Source organism: Cyanistes caeruleus, chromosome 13, assembly GCF_971803275.1.
Source record: "Cyanistes caeruleus chromosome 13, bCyaCae1.hap1.1, whole genome shotgun sequence".
Lineage (NCBI taxonomy): Eukaryota > Metazoa > Chordata > Aves > Passeriformes > Paridae > Cyanistes > Cyanistes caeruleus.
In genome coordinates this window covers 20,009,058-20,026,289 of record NC_141713.1, presented here as the reverse complement: position 1 = coordinate 20,026,289, position 17,232 = coordinate 20,009,058, and the positions used below count along the sequence as shown (strand labels likewise).

At 45.9% G+C, this 17,232-nt stretch overlaps 2 protein-coding genes across 12 annotated transcripts in view; both read left to right on the top strand.

Annotated features, from left to right (window-relative positions):
- The window catches only part of ZNF592 (zinc finger protein 592), a 37,268-nt gene extending 27,338 nt beyond the window's left edge, over positions 1-9,930 (top strand). For 5 of the 9 annotated variants that reach the window (XM_023934374.2, XM_086848566.1, XM_086848564.1 and 2 more), the window contains exons 6-9: positions 227-505; positions 1,513-1,625; positions 6,835-7,003; positions 8,187-9,930. In XM_023934374.2, coding sequence (XP_023790142.1) covers positions 227-505; positions 1,513-1,625; positions 6,835-7,003; positions 8,187-8,696 — 1,071 coding nt within the window. In that variant the 3' untranslated portion in view covers positions 8,697-9,930. The remainder of the gene's footprint in view (positions 1-226; positions 506-1,512; positions 1,626-6,834; positions 7,004-8,186) is intronic. The other 4 variants (XM_023934375.2, XM_086848569.1, XM_086848568.1 and 1 more) reach the window with 1 other exon arrangement.
- A 396-nt stretch (positions 9,931-10,326) lies between these two features.
- SEC11A (SEC11 homolog A, signal peptidase complex subunit) lies at positions 10,327-16,968 on the top strand. Of its 3 annotated transcripts, XM_086848576.1 has the most exons (6): positions 10,327-10,451; positions 10,571-10,680; positions 12,278-12,427; positions 15,721-15,840; positions 16,295-16,352; positions 16,497-16,784. In XM_086848576.1, the coding sequence occupies exons 1-6, from the start codon at positions 10,401-10,403 to the stop codon at positions 16,545-16,547; spliced, it is 540 nt and encodes a 179-aa protein (XP_086704702.1). In that variant the 5' UTR covers positions 10,327-10,400; the 3' UTR covers positions 16,548-16,784. The 3 variants fall into 3 exon arrangements, with proteins under 3 accessions (XP_086704702.1, XP_086704703.1, XP_086704701.1); XM_086848577.1 differs by lacking the exon at positions 12,278-12,427 and having other exon boundaries at positions 10,343-10,451; positions 16,497-16,968; XM_086848575.1 differs by having other exon boundaries at positions 10,343-10,451; positions 16,295-16,784.
- The last annotated feature ends 264 nt before the right edge of the window (positions 16,969-17,232 follow it).

Below are 17,232 nucleotides of genomic sequence, written 5' to 3'. Positions count from 1 at the left end.
TCCATGTCTCTTGGGAAGATTTCTTGTCGAGAAAAGCGCTTCATCAGCTTCTAAGAGAAATGGGAAAACATACAGGAGCCAGACAAAAACACATTGTTTGTCCAGTGTGGATTTAAATTATGTATTTAAATAGCAAATGGTATTTATTTATGACTAAAGGTTAGTGTGTGTGAAATATGAATTACATGTAAACATTACATGCGTTTCCATTATTACTGTTACACAGGGTGTTCATGGAGTCCCCCATAACCCTGAAGAGCTCACAAACTTTCGGCAGAAGTCTGAAAAGGCTTCAAGGAACCAGGTTCATACCTCACCAAAGGAGCTTTTGGTAGCCAACGGGACTTCCCCCTCTCCTCTGACGAGGAAAGACATGAGGGTGGAAGGACATAATCCCGAATCCAAGTCCAGACTGAGAAGAACTGGTTGGACTTGCAAGGAATGTTCGCAGTGGATCCCTGATCGGGAAACCTATGTGTCCCACATGAAGAGAAATCATGGAAGGGTAAGGACTTGGATGAAATACTTGAGCTAGCAAACTGGGGAAGAACACCAGTCTCCTGCATTCCAGGCCCCTTTGCAGGGCTGTCATTACAAGAGCTCAAATCTCAATTTTTCGTGTGTTTCATCCAGCTCAAGCCTTGTGTTGCCATGACCTACTTTTGTCAAACTAATCCTTGTCTCTGGCAGAACATGGGCCAAGATGCTGTGTGCCACCAGATTTCTCAGTACTTTGGCATCAGGACTTCTTGTTTGAAATCCTGAGTCACCCAGCCATGAATGGGGACCTAGATCATGGCGTTTGAGTCCTCCTAGCTTGATTTGGGTAGGGCTGGGTTGTCCCACTTGATGATGTCCTCACTTCAAGAGAAGAAGATGAGGGCAGGCTGAGTGCTGGATTTTCCCATTTGAATGTCACAGAAGTAGGAAATTGGCCAAATATTTCAGTTTAATACATACATGTATTCATTAAACAAGTCTTAACTGGAATGTGCATGCAGGATATATAAAGGGCAGTAGGAAAATTTTGGAGGAGGCTGGTTACAGGATGGACTTAGGGGGATGTGGATATACATTGATAACAGAAGGGCCCGTGTGATGCTTTTTAGCATTTTGCCCTTTTCTTCTGCTGAATTATGAGGAGCAGGAAGAGTAAGTGGAGTTGTACTTAACTGGGGTCCTGCTGCCTTGTGGGGCCAAAGGGACCTTCCACTCAGTGAATTTGGCATGGGAGAATCATATATGTAATTCCTAATAAAAGCATCAATAAAATCAAACATGTGCTTTAAGTAGTCCTGGTTTTATAAGATCAGTGCTGGTATTGCCCAGCTGTTGGGCTGAATCTAAGTGGGATCTCAAAATCTCAGTGATCTCTAGCAGTAGAATTACATATTATCTAGGGGATTTTCTTGCATCTGAGAGGTAATGTCCAGGTGAAGAGCACAGGAATTAGAATCCAGTCAGTGCCTTCCATGTCCCTGCTGTTCAAAGCTGTTTCTGTTTTCCTGCCAGTCCATGAAGAGATTCCCTTGTCGCCAGTGCGAGCGCTCATTCAATGCCTCCAACAGCCTGCGCAGACACATCCGCAATAACCACGACACAGCAAAGAAAGTCTACACCTGCTGGTACGTACTCAATGCCGCTTGGCAAACTGGTTTTCAGCAGCAGTCTAATCCTTCAAGTTTGGAAGTTGTGATAAATGATGTCTGCTGCTCCTGTCTACTCTAGACTGTAAGTTACTGAAGGGAAGTGAGGAGCAGAATGTGTTAAACGGAAGAGACTTAGCGGCTAAAATAAGACCTTGCTTTTGACTGTGCAGTGAATGTCTTATGGAAATGTCAGGGGAGGTGTGATTTGATATCTGCAGATGGTAAATGGGATGTACGTTTTGCATTGTTGTGAAACAGCCAATAAAATATTGGGCCAGTCTTTCACTGATTTGTGGTTGGTGTGGTTATGCATCACTCTTGCACCCTCTCCTTGGGTGCAAAAGGTATAAAATCCTAATAATGGACCAGATCTTGCCACTGCTTTAGAAAGGCAGAACTGACTGCACAGACTGCAGAGCAGTGGAGAATTATCTTGCTGGAATTGCATGGGAAGTCACACCTCAAAGCTGGAAAATAGATCTGGAGATCTCAGACAAGTTTTAGAAGTCAGTGGTGAATGAAAATCATTGCTGGGCAACATATTTTAACTGTGGATAGAATCTCAGTTCAGGACAAAGCCCAGTGCTTATGTATCTGCCTCTGTAACTGCTGCAGAGAAAGTTGTATGCTGAATGACCGTGCAAAATTCCTTCCTGTCTCATTCTGAGACATCTTTTGAAAGAAGGTTAAAGCACATTTGGCTTGGTAAAGAGGTTTGCAGAGATGTAGGTTGGGGGGTTTTTCTAATTGATCTAAAATTTTGGTTTAATGCAAGCATTTCTGATGTGTATTGTCACTTTACTGCAGTCAAGTTGCTAAAACCTCATCTGAAGATTAAAAGTACTTGTCGTTCTATTAGAACAGCGAGAAGAACGACACAGACTCTCTAGGGAGTTGATCAGGAGAATTTCTTCCAGTTTATTACCTCAGGTCTTTTTTATAGACCGATATGTGAAAAGTACAGAAAAGAAACTCTTATTGGCTAGTAAACTAACACATCACCATCATCAGTGGGGCTCACCACTTCTCGACCTTCTCTTGCTAGAAAACAAGGAACAGACAAACAGCACCTGCAAGGCTGTTTTCTGTCTCTGAGGATTGTTTTAATTCTTCCTCTTGATTTCCCAGGCCAGTTTTTCAGGCAAGACTGAGAAAGCTATGTGGCCTGCAATTTCCACAGGCACAATGCTGCCTGCTTCACAGTTAGCATCCATAAGTACTGTATGTCTTTGGACTATCTAGTGAGCCACAGCAGCTTTTAGTAAATGGATACAGCTTAGGCATTACCACTGCGAATACATTTCCTGAGACATTTTTTCATCCAGGACTTCTAAACTTTCCATTTCTTCTAACTGCTCTGACTTGGAACCTCTGGAGGAGATGAAATGTTGGCTCCTATTGTGTTTCATTCAGCTTTAAGTTTGTGGGTGATGGTCTTGGGTGTTACACTCACCTGATCTGTGTAAATCTGTTCTCTCTGCATCAGTCTTAAAGTTAAATGTTTCAGGATCAAAATGAGCAGAAGATATTATTGGGAAGAGGAATCTGTGTGGAAATTCCTGACAGCCTAGGATATGCCAGACTGCTGTGCATTACCTTATTACTTTTCAGAGCAACACACAGCTGTGAATCCACTGGTTCACCCAGGGAGCAATGATCATGCCAGCAGAGAAAACACAGCTAGCAACCCAGGGGAACTGTGGTTGCATTTAATTCTCCAGCTTGTAGTTGCCCCTTCACAAATTCTGTTGATGAAGTCTTAATTGGACAGCAGTTGTACTCTTCAATCATTGTAGTGGCAGACTCACTGAGGTCACAGCACTCTGCAGATGAGACCTCTTCCTTGAAATACTGTCCCAGCATCTCCCAAGAGCTGCTCTTGGTTTGGATCTGAGGTCTTTTGTCCTGTCTTCCATTTGATCCCTTTTAGTTTGAAGTGCACTGCTCCAAAATCTCACCCTCCAGTCTCCAAATTCCTCCTTGAGACGTTTCAGTGCTTTATAAGGCATCACATGTCCACTGCACCTTGTTTTTTCTGGTTCTGTTGTCTCTTTTCCTTCTTTCTGTTTGGCATTTTGTATCACTCTGACCTGTTACTCTCTTCAGGGGTTGTGATGCCTTAACTTCTTGTCACCCTCTTCTCCTGGGTTTCCATGTGAAACATTAATAAAATCTGCCATGGATGTGATTACTGATGGTTTCTGTGACTCCAGCTTGCTTGCTTGTAGGTGACCTTCCTCTGGCTTTTCTAACATTCCCAGCTGGGATTCCCCCTTTCTCCTTGTAGTAGTTTAGATTTGCCAATTCCGTTTCTCAGCTAATGCACTAAATAAATGTCGTGGTTTTAAAGCAGTAACTAAAAAATCACTAGACAACTTACTTATTTTTTGCTGTGAGATATGGATTAGAACAAGAGCAAAACAGGTTTAAAACTTCAAAGGAACAGAGAAAGTTTATTAACAAAAATTACAAGAATAAGAAACCAGAATAAAACTTCTAGAAACCCTTTTCTCCCTACTACTTAACTATTCTCTTGTTCTCATGACAATAGAGAGACAAAGAACTTGGTGGTTAAAGCAGTCTCAATTTTGCTATAGTTTTTTCATCAGTCTTTGTAGAGAAAAAGAAGTCTTCTGCTAATCTATGGAGTTTTTTCCCAAGAAAACAATTTTCTTCATGGCTTTTTATTTCTCTGATGCCAGCTGCCTGGAAATTCTGCCATCGGTTCTCCCATTTCACATCACTCTGTGGTGTGTTATGGGTTAATGAGTCAAGATGGGGTGTCATTTTTAAGGATGAGTTATTCAAAGGCAAAAGTTTTCTTAATCTGTTTTTGTGAGCCTCTCTGTAAACAGAAGTTTTCTCTTTGTTTCTTAAAGGCTACCAATCTTCAACCATCACTTCTCTTTTTCTGTTCCAGCATCTCATAGGATTACAACTACTTCACTGTTCACTTAAATCTACACTTCGAAATATCCTATTCCCCCAAAAAATACTCTGTCATGAATTGAAGTTTTTTCAGAACATTATTGTCTATCTTTATAGCTTTAACAGAAAAATATTTCAGCTTATTAAAGTATCTCCTTAATTTCTTCCCCTGCTGAAGCTTAATTCTTTCCTTCACTGTCTTTGATAGTTTATGGTGTCTCTGTTGATCACTCTCTCTCTCTCTCTCTTCCCCTCTCTCTGGAAAAAAAGGATTAATCTGCAAGTTTCGTCTGGATAATGAAAGGGTTAAAATCTTGCCCAGGCCTTGTGGCTGGTTCTGTGATCTCAGGATTAGCTGGAGCTGTGGCTGGAGCTGTGTGATGGCCTCTCTTTACTCGGCAGTCTCTGGTGGAACTCAGCAGGGGCAGAAACTGCAGCCAAGCCAGGGGAACCGGCCTGACCCAGCCTGGGCTCACTTCCCCTCAACCCCCACACCCCGCAGCCTTGTCCAGCCTTGGGGGGAGAAGGAGGCTGAACCAGAGCCTGTTGCCTCTTCAGAAGCCAGAAACCAAAGAGAGCAAGAAATTCCCGGGCTTAGGTTTTAAGGTGGTGTTCACAGGTTGATCTCACTTTTCCATGGTCAAAAACACTGTCAGTTCTCAGAAATGGTTAGTTATTGGCCAGGAGAAAGAACTCCCACCAGCCTCTGGCAGTTTCAGCTTCCCTAGCTCTCAAAGCCAGTCTTAAAGGTGCAGAACTTAATATATAATATAAACCAGGCTATTGGGGATACCAGTAACATAAAGTCACCCCAGGACACTCCCCCTGGACTGCTTAGGTCTCTGGCGTTGGATAAATTTGTAGGGAGAAACCAGTGATGGAGGACTTACTTGAACACCCTCCTGCCATGCCTGTCACTGGCGTAATTCACGTTAGGCAAGCATCTTTCCCTGCTCACATGAAAAGAATTCTAAATTAGGGAAAATTGCAAAATACTGTGATTTATTGTGTATTTTCTTTCATAATTCACTTGGTTATTGTTATTTTACTCTTCTTTTCCAAGTCTTAAGTACAGAGTGTCTGAAACACTTGATTTTCAACATGTTTATTTTTGGTAAATACCACTTAATAACCTCTCAGCTTTCCTCCATGAAGAAGAAAAATTCCATCATCATTAAATATTGATTTATCCTCTGAGCAAATCCTGTTAAAACACAGAAGTATTCAATGAGCATATCTGCATTTTCACATCATTGCTGACTGTTACTTAATTTCCCTCTATATCAGTAGGAATCTTCCTGTCTTTTTAGAAGATGTCTTTGTTACCCAGAGACACTTAGCTTCTCTCTGCCCTTAATCCCATGCTGCCTCATCTTAGATGCAGTTAGGGCACTTCAGGGGACTCTGGTGTCACTTGTCCTCGCTCAGATCCATAGCTGATTGACCTTCACCATGTTGTGCTGGCAAGCACCAGAACAGCACAGATACTCAGTTTTGGCTTTCTCAATTGCTAACAGAGCCCTCTGTGCACGTCAGGGGGGGCTGGTTTTATGTCTGCAAGGTCTGGCACTTATTCTAGTAGATCTCTGTCATCCAGGAGCGAAGTACAGACGGCACATCCCCTGCACCGCTCCTTTTTGAGATGTCAGCCAGCTCTGTAGCGGCTCTGGAGTCCTGCCCAGGTTCAAACATGAAGAGTTACATATGAGTGACATGTTCAGGAGTGTTTCTGCCTAGATTGTTGGTACAAAAGCTGGAATTTCAGCAGTTTGGTAAGAATTTTAACTGTATTGTGGTACAGTCTGGTGGATGTAACGCTGGCTCTCCCTGGTACTTGGGAGTGCTGGGACTGGGTTGTGCCACAGGTCTCCTAGGTGTCACAGAGTCACCAGCTCTATCTCTGTAGTTCTTTCATCTCAGAGTCCGTGTTTGTTGTTCTCCCATACATTTTCCATCCTGATCATTTATACTCTTTGGCATTTGTCACAGGGTGCCTGACCCCCAATAGTCCCTATATTTATTTAGTACTGTGGAGAAGACATGCCCTACTCTCATTCATGAGCACTGTGGCAAACTCCAAACTCTTCTAGATTTCTCCCAGGGCAATGTTATATTATTAAAACAATGTTTTGCTGGGTATTTTGGTAATCTAATGGTACATTACTCACCAGAGTCTGTCTCCAATGACACCTCTTGGCTTGACACAATACAAAGAGTATCTCCTCTAATAAATTTTCTTCCTTTTTTTATTTCCAAGGTACTGCACAGATGAAAATCAGACATTTCCTCATCCATTCATGCTGGAGAACCACATCAGCCTCATGCACGGCATCAAAAACCCAGACTTATCCCAGATGGCCAAAGTGAAAGCTCCAGAGAGAGACAGAGCAGAAGTAACTGACACCTATTTTCATGGAAAATTAAATGTACAATTAAATGTACTTGGCGAGGAGTTGTTTATTTGGGGTGTTATGTCAAGCTGTGGCCTTTTGCCAGTCAAACCCTCCCCTTACTCATTTCCATCCAGCTTGGTTCCCTCTGGTAGGGTCAGGGTCAGCAGTGTGAGCACAGCTGAGTCGCACCAGGACAACAAGCATTTGCATCTTGCATTTCTCAAGATTTTCTCGCTGTGTTTTACTGGCATTTATCCAGTCTATTTTGTATTTTAGGTTTGTTATTACCCTTGTTTTCCACTGGTGCCCCGTTCATGAGCATGGGACATTTTTCTTCTTTCTCCCTTATTTTTTCTGCTAGTTATAAAATATTTATCTTTTGCTTTAAAATACTTGCTAGATCCATTACCTATGAGAACTGCATTTTTCTTAAGTAGGAATGTGTAATTTTGTATAGCAAATGTAACTGTTCTACTGATTGTGTTTTGGATTGGTTTGGAGTGGAGGGTTGGCTGCTTGGGCTTCTTTGCTCAATTTATTTTAAAAATACACATTTTGCATATCACTGCAGGGACATATTTAAGGGAGTCATCCTCACAGGAGAAGAAGCTGCAGGATTCTAAGATAGAGGGGATGAGTTACTGAGAGATGCCAGTAAGACAGAATCTGAGTGGAGGGGAGAATGTTCAGTCTGAGAAGTGTTGTCTGGGTTAATGACCAGCCCTGTGTCCTTCAGCTGTCCCTCTTCTGTGGGCTTCTCCTTCCCACACCGAAGTCTAAGTTGTTCCCACTCCCAATTTTTACGCAGAGAGGTCAGGGCTGTCCCATCCCTGCAAGTGTCCAAGGCCTGGCTGGACAGGGTGTGGAGCACCCTGGTCTAGTGAAAGGTCCCTGCCCATGGCAGGGGGTGGAACTGGATGAGCTTTTAAGTCCCTTCCAACCCAAACCATTTCATGACTCCTTGATTCTAAACTATTTCCTCATCATGTTTCTGCCCAGACAGCCTCTCCCAGCGTTCCCATCTCACATCACAGGACAGCAGCTGAAAACCTGTGTGGTGGGTGGGGTGTTTGGGTATGGCTAGGGAAGGGAATGCCCCAGGAATCCCTAGGCTTGATTTCACCCTCAGGCATCCTCAGACATGCATGTGGATTTTAGCACTTACTCTTCTGTGGGTTCAAATGATAAAGTCACTTTTTAATCTTATTTTTTAAAGGCAAAATCTCCAAAGAGGATGGCAGTGGATGAGCTGGGTCAGGCAGAGAGCAGCGTGGGTTTGGATGCGCCACCAGCCAAAAAACTGAAAGCGCCTTGGAAATGCGCGAAGTGCGGCTTCGCGACGGACGTCCGGACTGAGTTCCAGGAACACATACCTCGGCACAAGACCGACAGCTCCACCTTCCAGTGCTTGTTCTGTGGCCTGTGCTACACCTCCCACATCTCTCTGAACAGGCACCTCTTCATTGTTCATAAAGTCAAAGATGAGGAGGACGAGGAGGAAGAAGAAGAGGAGGAGGAGGAAGACGAAAGGCAGAAGTTACAAACAGAGATGGGTAAGAATGGACATGAGGACTACAATGGCGAGTTGAACACTACAGTGGAAGAGGAAAGCAAATGCAAAGAGTGCAAAAGTGACTCAGCTCTTTGTGAGCACAATCAGACATGCAGCGCAGAAGGCCCCAACAGCACCTCACAGAACAATCATTCAAAGTCTCTTAAGACTTAAAAGCAAAAAAAAAAAACCCTTTTGGTTGATTGGGGGGTTTTTGCTGGGGGGTTTCTACTCAAAATACAGGGTGGGGATGGGGAAAATCTTTGAAATATTCTGTTGATTTATTGGGATGAACGTTGCTTTCCATTAACTCCTATTTGTAAGGGCAGTTTAAAACAGAAAAAACAAAACCAACCCTGCCATTGAATCCTAAGCACTAACTCTCTGCCAGCCCAGAGAGGTGAAAAGGGAAAGCAGGGCCAGAATCCTCAGTGGGGCTTGGCCAACTCCTGAGGATCCAGGAGCACTTTGCAGCTGCAGTTTCCTTCAGATAAGCTCTCCTCCTTTGAGTGTGCACCGCCTCAGCCTCTGCCCAGAGCCCCAGCCTTGCCTTCCCAATCTTCCTCTCTCCTTTTATTTATGGCTTCTTTTTTCTCTCCCCATCCTGCCTTTGTGTTACTCATTTTAACTCATAATGCTGGCTCAACCAAACATGCTTGTCAGGACTGTGTGGCCGATCTGGGATCTGCGTTATGTGGGATGGGTTCGAGCTCTGAGTTGTGCTGATTACTCTTCAGTTACCCAAATAACAACATTCTTTTCCAAAATGCAATTTAATGAAATGTCTTGGACCTGAGTCATCAGGTCAAGGTACAAAATCCTTGAGAGAGGGTTTTGTAGCCCCAGTCCTCCTTGGTGAGTACAGTGTTTAGGAGGGCCATTTGGCTGTGGAGTTGCACTGCTGGAAGCCATCCTGGGCTGGGTGCTGCCAGGCTGGTGCTCAGTGGCTCATCCCAGTGGGGAGCCCAATTGGCACCATCACCAGACAGGGATAACTTCCCCCATCCCACCAGTGGGGTCAACTGGAGTGAAACTATTCCAGAGCTCCCGATATATCGGTGCCAGGGCTCCCTGACAGCTCATTTTGAGGGGAGAGGAGCAGAGCACAGCTCCCAGAGGTGTTGGAAGCAGTGGGAGCCATCGTCCTAGAGCGCGGCAGGGGCTGGTGCTCCATCAGTAGCTCCGTAAATCCTCTCCTGCTGTAGCTCAGCATTACCCACCCTTTAGGAGATGTTCCTTTCCATGTAGTCACATTGACTCTCTTCTCCCTCATTCCTTGTCACACCCATGCTTTGTGTAATACAATTACCTTCTATACCATTATTTTTTTTCATTCTGTTGAGCCAGAACTCTGCTTGTTGTTTACTCTGATGATGTTTAAATAATTTAAGAACTATTTATCTCCTTGCTTGGGCTCATCACCATCTGGTCTCGTGATGCTTGGACGCGGCCCTTTGGAGCTGCCTGGATGTTGGATGGTGTGTTGGTTGGATGAGTCAAGCTTGGCTGTGGGGTGTTGGTTGGCTGTGGGGTGTCGGCAGGATGGGGGGTTGGCTGGTGGTGATCTGCATGGGGGTGTGGATCAGATGAGCTGTTGGCTGAATGGGGTGTGAGGTGTCCGGTGTTGGCTGACTGGGAGCGGTGGGAAGAGGGAAGGATGGAATCGGGCGTTGTTCGCATAGCTGTTGAGTGCGAGGGGGATGGTTTGGGTGCGGTGTTTCGGCCGAGGGATGTTTTGGAGGGGCTTTGTTAACGCGGGGCGTCGGGCGCGGCCCCGCTCCCCTCACGGGGGCTGCCCGGCTGCGCGCGCGGGCCGGAAGCGGCGGTGACGCGGCCGGAAGCGGAAGCGGGGCCGTGCGGGCGGCGGCGGTGGCGGCGATGCTGTCCCTGGACTTTCTGGACGATGTGCGGCGAATGAACAAGCGGCAGGTGCCCGGGGGGGCCGGGAGGCGGCGGGGGGCGGCGGGGGAAAGCCGAGCAGGCGGACGGGGCCGGTCCGCCTTGCCGTGCGCTGGCGGCGGGGCCTGACCGCCCCCGTTCCTCCGCAGCTGTACTACCAGGTGTTGAACTTCGGCATGATCGTGTCCTCTGCCCTCATGATCTGGAAGGGGCTCATGGTGGTGACGGGCAGCGAGAGTCCCATCGTGGTGGTGCTGAGGTCAGTCCCGGGGTGATTCCCAGGGGGTTTAACCGGGCTGGGGAATCGCCGGGCCCCCGAGGGGGATCCCATAGGGATGGGTCAGACGGAGGCTCCTGCCGCAGCCCCAGTGGGCGAAAAGCTCCTGAGGAATCCAGGCGAAGGAATGGCGAGGGAAGAGGCAGCGGGTAGAAGGAACGTCTCACCTCGCTCTGGCAGGTAGAGGGCTAGTAAAAAAGAGGGAGAGGGACTTTATACCCGGGCACGTAGTGACGGGACAAAAGGGTGTCCCGTTTCCTGCCGCCGGAGGACAGGGTTAGGTGGGTCAGTGAAGAAATCCTTCCCTGTGAGGCCATCGAGGCCCGGGCACAGAGAAGTTGTGGTTCCCCATTCCAGGCCAGGTTGAACAGGGCTTGGAGCACCCTGGGACAGCAGGTGTCCCTGCCTGTGGCAGGGGGTGGAACGGGATGATCTGTAAGGTCCCTTCCAACCCAGCTCTGATGAGTCTATGACTGTCCATTACAGAGGTGGCTCAGAGCTAAAGAGTTGTCACTCTGTCACTGTATGTTTTGGATGTCACACATTGTCCTTACCCCTGCAGTGGGTACCACCAGTGTTACTCCTATCTTCCTGCAGCCTGGGACAAATTCCCTGGGCTGCCATTGGATGTTGGCATGGATACTGCACCTGCTCCGTGGCCACATTGGCCTTTTCTTTGTGTTTCTGTGTCAGCGTTCATGATGTAGAAATGCTGTAATGCCATGATCAAGTGCTGCTTACCAGAATTCCCTCCTGATGTGAAGTACTAGGCAGATGTTTCCTACTGCTCCTCCCAGTGAGTAAGACAGGGGCTGTGAGGTCACATCCCTTCTTTGATAATGTGATCTGCTGTTCTGAACTGCATCTGCTGTGCTCTGTGAAGATAAAACACAAATGCACATGCTGCTTAAAGTTCATTGTTCTGTTTTGCATTATTTATGTGGAATTAGGAAGGATAAGTAGTTGGTAACAATTGCCATTTACAAGACAGAAGAAAAGTGACTTGAGTCGTGGTGTCTGAAATGAGATAATTAGACAAAGCAATGAATCACAGTAATAAATTTTTGGCAAGTCCCTTTGTCTGTTTCAGATAGGAATGGAAGAGCCTGATGCTTTCAGTGCTTTGCTCCTGAGGATAATCTGTCTCTAAAAACTAAATTAAATAAAAAAGCTTCCCATCATTACAGAGCTGCCAGCATTGACCTGCCAATGGTGAGCTCAGAAATCAAAATACAGTGTTTGTCATCAGCTTTTTGCATATTAAAATAGTTTTTCCCTTTGGATGCACTTGTAACACCAGGTACTGGCAGTGCTCTTTTCCCAACAAATGCAAACTGCTGGCGGTGTGATGATTGAAAACTTGCAACAGAGGTTACACAGTTTCCCAGGCTCCAAGGTGGTTTTCTCAGAAGCTCTTTGTCAAGGTTTCAGCCTGGTCTTGAACACTTCCAGGAATGGGATACCCACAGCTTCTCTTTCTCATGAGGTTCTTGTGAGATTTTTCTTAAAGGGCCATGAACTCTAAAACCTGGTACTGAGTCTTTAAATATTGTTCATTTGTTCCTCTCCTCTTTTTCAGTGGGAGTATGGAGCCTGCTTTCCACAGAGGAGATCTCCTGTTCCTCACAAACCGAATTGAAGATCCAATCAGAGTGGGAGAAATAGTCGTCTTTAGGATAGAAGGAAGGGAAATTCCTATAGTCCATCGTGTCCTGAAAATCCATGAGAAGTATGTTAAGAATCTGGGGGTTCTACTGCTGATGTTTCCCTGACTAGTATTCTTCATCTGCTTGGGTAAACAAGTGGTTGGGATGTCAATCAGGGATAACCAGGTGCTGTAGGAATTAACACAGAAGTTTCAGACAGACAAAATCTGTGCTACTTGGTTTACTTGTAAAGATCATCCAGCAGAAGCACAAACTGAGAGTCTGTGCCAGTGCTCTGGACACTTCTGTGTCATGGAAACTGTAAAATCATGGAATTGTTAGGGTTGGCAGGGACCTTAAAGCCAGTCTCATTCCACCCCTGCCATGGGCAGGGACACCTTCCACTATCCCAGGTTGCTCCAAGCCCTGTGCAGCCTGGCCTTGGGCACTTCCAGGGATCCAGGGGCAGTTGCAGCTTCCCTGGGCACCTGTGCCAGGGCCTCACCACCCTCACAGTGAAGAATTTAATCCTTATCTATCTATCTATCCCATCTAGATATCCCATCTATCCCTGGCAGTGGGAAGCCATTCCCCTTTGTCCTGTTACTTTAGAGCCCTTGTTGAAGTCCCTCTTCATCTCTCTTGGAGCCCCTTTAGGCACTGGGAGGGTGACACGACTTACTGTCTCCTGTGCCATCCTCTATGTCCGGAGCTGCTTTGCTGTCTGCTGTAGCGTGGCTGCATTTGTGTGTGGAGTGAGTCTCGTTTGTGGGGCATAGCTGTGGCAGAAGGGTGTTTTATGTGTAGTGTGTATTATTTTAGAGCTTATCTCTATGGTCCTGGTCTCTGCTGTCATGCAGACTTAAGGCCTTTCATCTCTCTAGAAAGTTGTGTTGTTACCCTGGGAGTCTTTGTGTACTGTTCTCTCTCAGCACTGGGGAGGCTGAGTGTCTGAAGGAATGGAACAGGCATTGGTTTCATGGCTGAACAGGGCTTAGTTTTCTAACCAAGGCTTCCACTGCAGTCATAAGCTTTCCTGTATTGCTGGATGGAACTGTGGCCTCTCCAGGCCAGTCTGTGGGAATGCGAGTCAACCGTGTGGGTTGTTTGAGTGAAAACTGAATCTTGAACTGAATCCCTGATTCTTCAAGGCATCTCTGAGGGGCAGTAGCTGGTTGGGGTCCCAGCATCTGTTTCTGCTGAGTAAATGTTTTCTGGCATGAGCTTGAGCTGTACCAGGTGACATCTGAGGATTCCCCTGGGATGGAGAAGGTCTCTTCCCCAAAGCTGTTGGAATATGCAGACCAGTTGTCTGGTGCAACTCAAGGATGACCAGCCTTGTGCACATAAATACACAGCTGGTATCCTGACTCTGAGGAAAAGAAATGATGCTTCTCCCAGTAGGCAAAGCACATTCTTTGCTGTTCAGGTTTATTCTGTACCCAGAACTTTGAACAATGTCACTTTTCAAAATGCTGTTCTTTGATACTTGTTCTCTGATACCACTGATATAAAACTAAGGTCAGTTTACAGGCTGAATTTGACACCTAATGCTGCACGAGCATTTTTTGTGGTGTTGTGGGAACTCTTTCATGTGAAATACAGTTTTCCTTCTCCCCTGTTCTGTGCAAGTTGGGCCCAAGTTCACATCAATATTGTGTCAGTGAGCAAATGTCTGTTACTTGCTGGCCTTTTCTTCTTGTTTCAGCCCAAAATTGAATTAGTTCTTTATTACTAACACAGTGTCTGCAGTCAGAATTTACTTAGTGGTTTTGGAGCAGGACAGCCAGACCAGACTTCACTCACTTCAGACAGCAGAGAAGTGCACCGTGGGCTTCTCACACCACGTCGTGACAGAGCCTTTCCTGCTCAATAAGGTGCTGCAGTCCTACACTATCACTCTTCAGAGCTAAACTACATTGTCTGCACCTTTGGGGATCTTTATCTTTTCTCTAAGCTCCCAGTGTTTGTTGTTCCCACACGACAAGCCGGATGTGCTGTGGAGAAAGAGTGGTGGTTTGTTTCCCTTTTTCCTTTCCGAGCTTCTCCTGTCAAGGAAACTTTTGGTGTTCAGGCATGATGAAAACACCCTGAGCTCCAAAGAACTGCCTGCTTTCCTGTTCTGCATTCCATCTGTCATTTCTGTGAGAACTGGAATTTAAGCACTGAGGATGCTCCTGCTCAGCACCTGCCTGCAGGTGTCACAGGAAGGTGACAGTGGTGAATCCCTGAGGAGTGCCATGGGCTGTTGTCCAGCATCTGAACAGGAATGGCTGGGAAAGATCTATAAAGCTTTTTCCTGGTCAAAGCAAATATTCATCGGCACCACCATCCCGTTTCTGGCAAGCTAATTAATTCATCTCAGGATTAATTAAAGACTAGAGACAGAATATAGTGATAATTTCCCTGCTTTCTGCAGGTTACAATTTCAAGCACAAAGTCCTAGTTCTTTATGAATAGCCTAATTTCTTCTTTTTCATGGCATATGGGGTCAGTTTTTGGGCCAGTATAATTTTTTGCCAACCAAAATACCTTTGCAGAGAGACATGGTTTAGGTTGTGCTGTGGCTGTTTCTGCATAGCACTTTCTCAGCCTGGTTTTAACCCATTACTTCTGAGCTCCTTTTGGTACCTCTTGCATTGGAAGAGACAGTGAAAAGCTATTTTCACTTGATTGTTGCTGTCATTTGTGGTGGACTATGTCATATCTCCCATCAGTTTTGTCTTTTCCAGGCTGAAGAGTCCTGGTCTGTAGTTTCTTGTATGGAAGTAGTTCCAGACCTTGTTAACCATTTCTCAACCTTTGCCAGTTCTTCTCTCCATTGCAGAAAAGGATCTGGGGGGCTCAGCACTGCCCAGAGCATTCCAGATGTAGGCACATCGTGAGTTCATGCAGTGTCATCATGGTATTATTTGTTTTTTTTTCTGTCCCCCTTCCCTAATCAGTTGTAAGATTCAGCTTGCTTCTGCCCGCTGCTGAGTAGAGCTGTGTGCTTCAATCCCAACCTCTCCTTTCGTGTGGTAGTAGGGAGACAAGAATCCAATGTTTGTGTCAAGCAAGAGGAGCATCAACACAAGATAGGTGAAAAGCCAAGAGGCAGTAGCTGCACCTGCACTAGAAATGGCTTGTCGTGCTGGTTCTGTTCTGAAACTCTGCTGGAAAGCTTGGCTGGGGCCAGAATTCATTCTTCCCATGGCATTGTTTTTCCAAACCATCTGCTTCCTGCAGCATTTGGCAGAGTTTCCCTCTTTTATCCTTCTGGAATTGTAGGACATGGTTGCTTCTAGTGCCCTTGTGTTGGTCTCTCCATGCTTGCTGTAGAACAGCTTTCAACAAGTTTCTGCCCTGCCTTACCTGGCTGTCTTGTCTTTACCAGGCAAAATGGAGACATCAAATTTCTGACAAAGGGAGACAACAATGCTGTGGATGACAGAGGGCTCTACAAACAGGGGCAGCACTGGCTGGAGAAGAAGGACGTCGTAGGACGAGCGAGAGGGTGAGTTTGAAAATGATGGGGCTTTTCACACTGCTGTCCCCAACAGCCATCTGGTAAATCCCCCTCCTTGTGCTGAGCTGTCCCTGCTGGGTTTTGTAGCCTGCCTGAGGATGTGGGGAGCTCAGTTCTTAGTCTGGCTTAAGCAAAGGCATCAAGTTGTGAGCTGTATCCTGAGATGTTGATGCTGGATGGTCACAGATGTATGTAAGGGTAGTGTGGGCTTAGACTTAATCAGAATTGTCATCAGATTTGTCCTGGAAGGCTCAGCGTTTGCAGGCAAGTGAAATCTGAACCTGGCATAGGCTGAAACACTGGGGCTGGTTGTCATTCAGCCCCACAGCCACAGAGAGGAAGAAGTCACCAGCACATTGACTGCAGCCCTTGGGATGCTTGAGTGGCTCTCCCTCTGCACCCTGAAATAGTGTTTGTTTTAAGAAAACCTTTATTCTTCTAGATTTGTGCCCTATATTGGAATAGTCACTATCTTAATGAATGATTATCCAAAATTTAAGGTAAGATCTTTTCTATTTTCTGCCTGCTTTTTCCATCCCAGCTATAATTCCTTCGTGAGAGCATGGGCAGAACCCTGTGCTCTGCACAATTGCTGCTGTAGATGTCAGTGTGCACTGCTGTATCTCCTCTGCTCTCTCCTCCAGTATGCAGTCCTCTTTTTATTGGGTTTATTTGTGCTGGTCCATCGAGAGTAGTCCCTTGCACTGAACTACGAGGTGAAGGTGCCATGGATTTTTCTAGATGAACGTTTAAAGTAGCTGATGGTCCAATGTACCAGGAGAAAGAAGAAAGCATGCATTTCAAAGCTTCTTGCCAGTTTGGGTTTGTTTCGGTTTTTACTGCGTAAGGACGATTGTTTGTCACTGTATTTTCAATGGTTTGTCACATTTTAGCCTTTTTAGTGAATTTTTATATTAAAAATTTGAGCCAAACTGTTTAGTGCTTGTACTTTGAAGCTGAGCTTCCTCTCCAAGTGCCTCTGGGACCGTGTCCCCAGTCTGTGCCTGGCTGGGCCAGGTGCCCCCTCCCTTGTGCCTACTGAACTGTCCAATGGTGAGTTGTGGCCATGATGGTTTTTTCCCAATTCAGAACTGGAATAAAGATTTTTGCCTCTTGCCACGGTTTTTGTTATTGCCCTGATGAAAGCAGCCTCCTTGACCAGGTTCTGGGGGATACCTGGGCTTTGCTGTTACAAACTTACTCCTAGATCCACCATCTAAATTGTTCTCTCTTCACAGAGCAGTAGCAGCTGCTCCTGTCACCTTTTTTGGAGAATAATCAGTCCTGAGCTGTAGATGATTCAATATTTCCGTGTTTCTGTAAATCACACTGAAATAATCTGCCTAAAGACTGCAAAGTGTTTGGGGTAGAAGATGGCAA

Bases quoted from the DNA above. Each gene is read 5' to 3' on its own strand.
- SEC11A (XM_086848575.1), top strand. From the start codon at position 10,401: ATGCTGTCCCTGGACTTTCTGGACGATGTGCGGCGAATGAACAAGCGG. The intron at 12,428-15,720 runs GTATGTTAAGAA...TGTCTTTACCAG, and splicing joins GTCCTGAAAATCCATGAGAA to GCAAAATGGAGACATCAAAT. The intron at 15,841-16,294 runs GTGAGTTTGAAA...TTATTCTTCTAG, and splicing joins GTCGTAGGACGAGCGAGAGG to ATTTGTGCCCTATATTGGAA.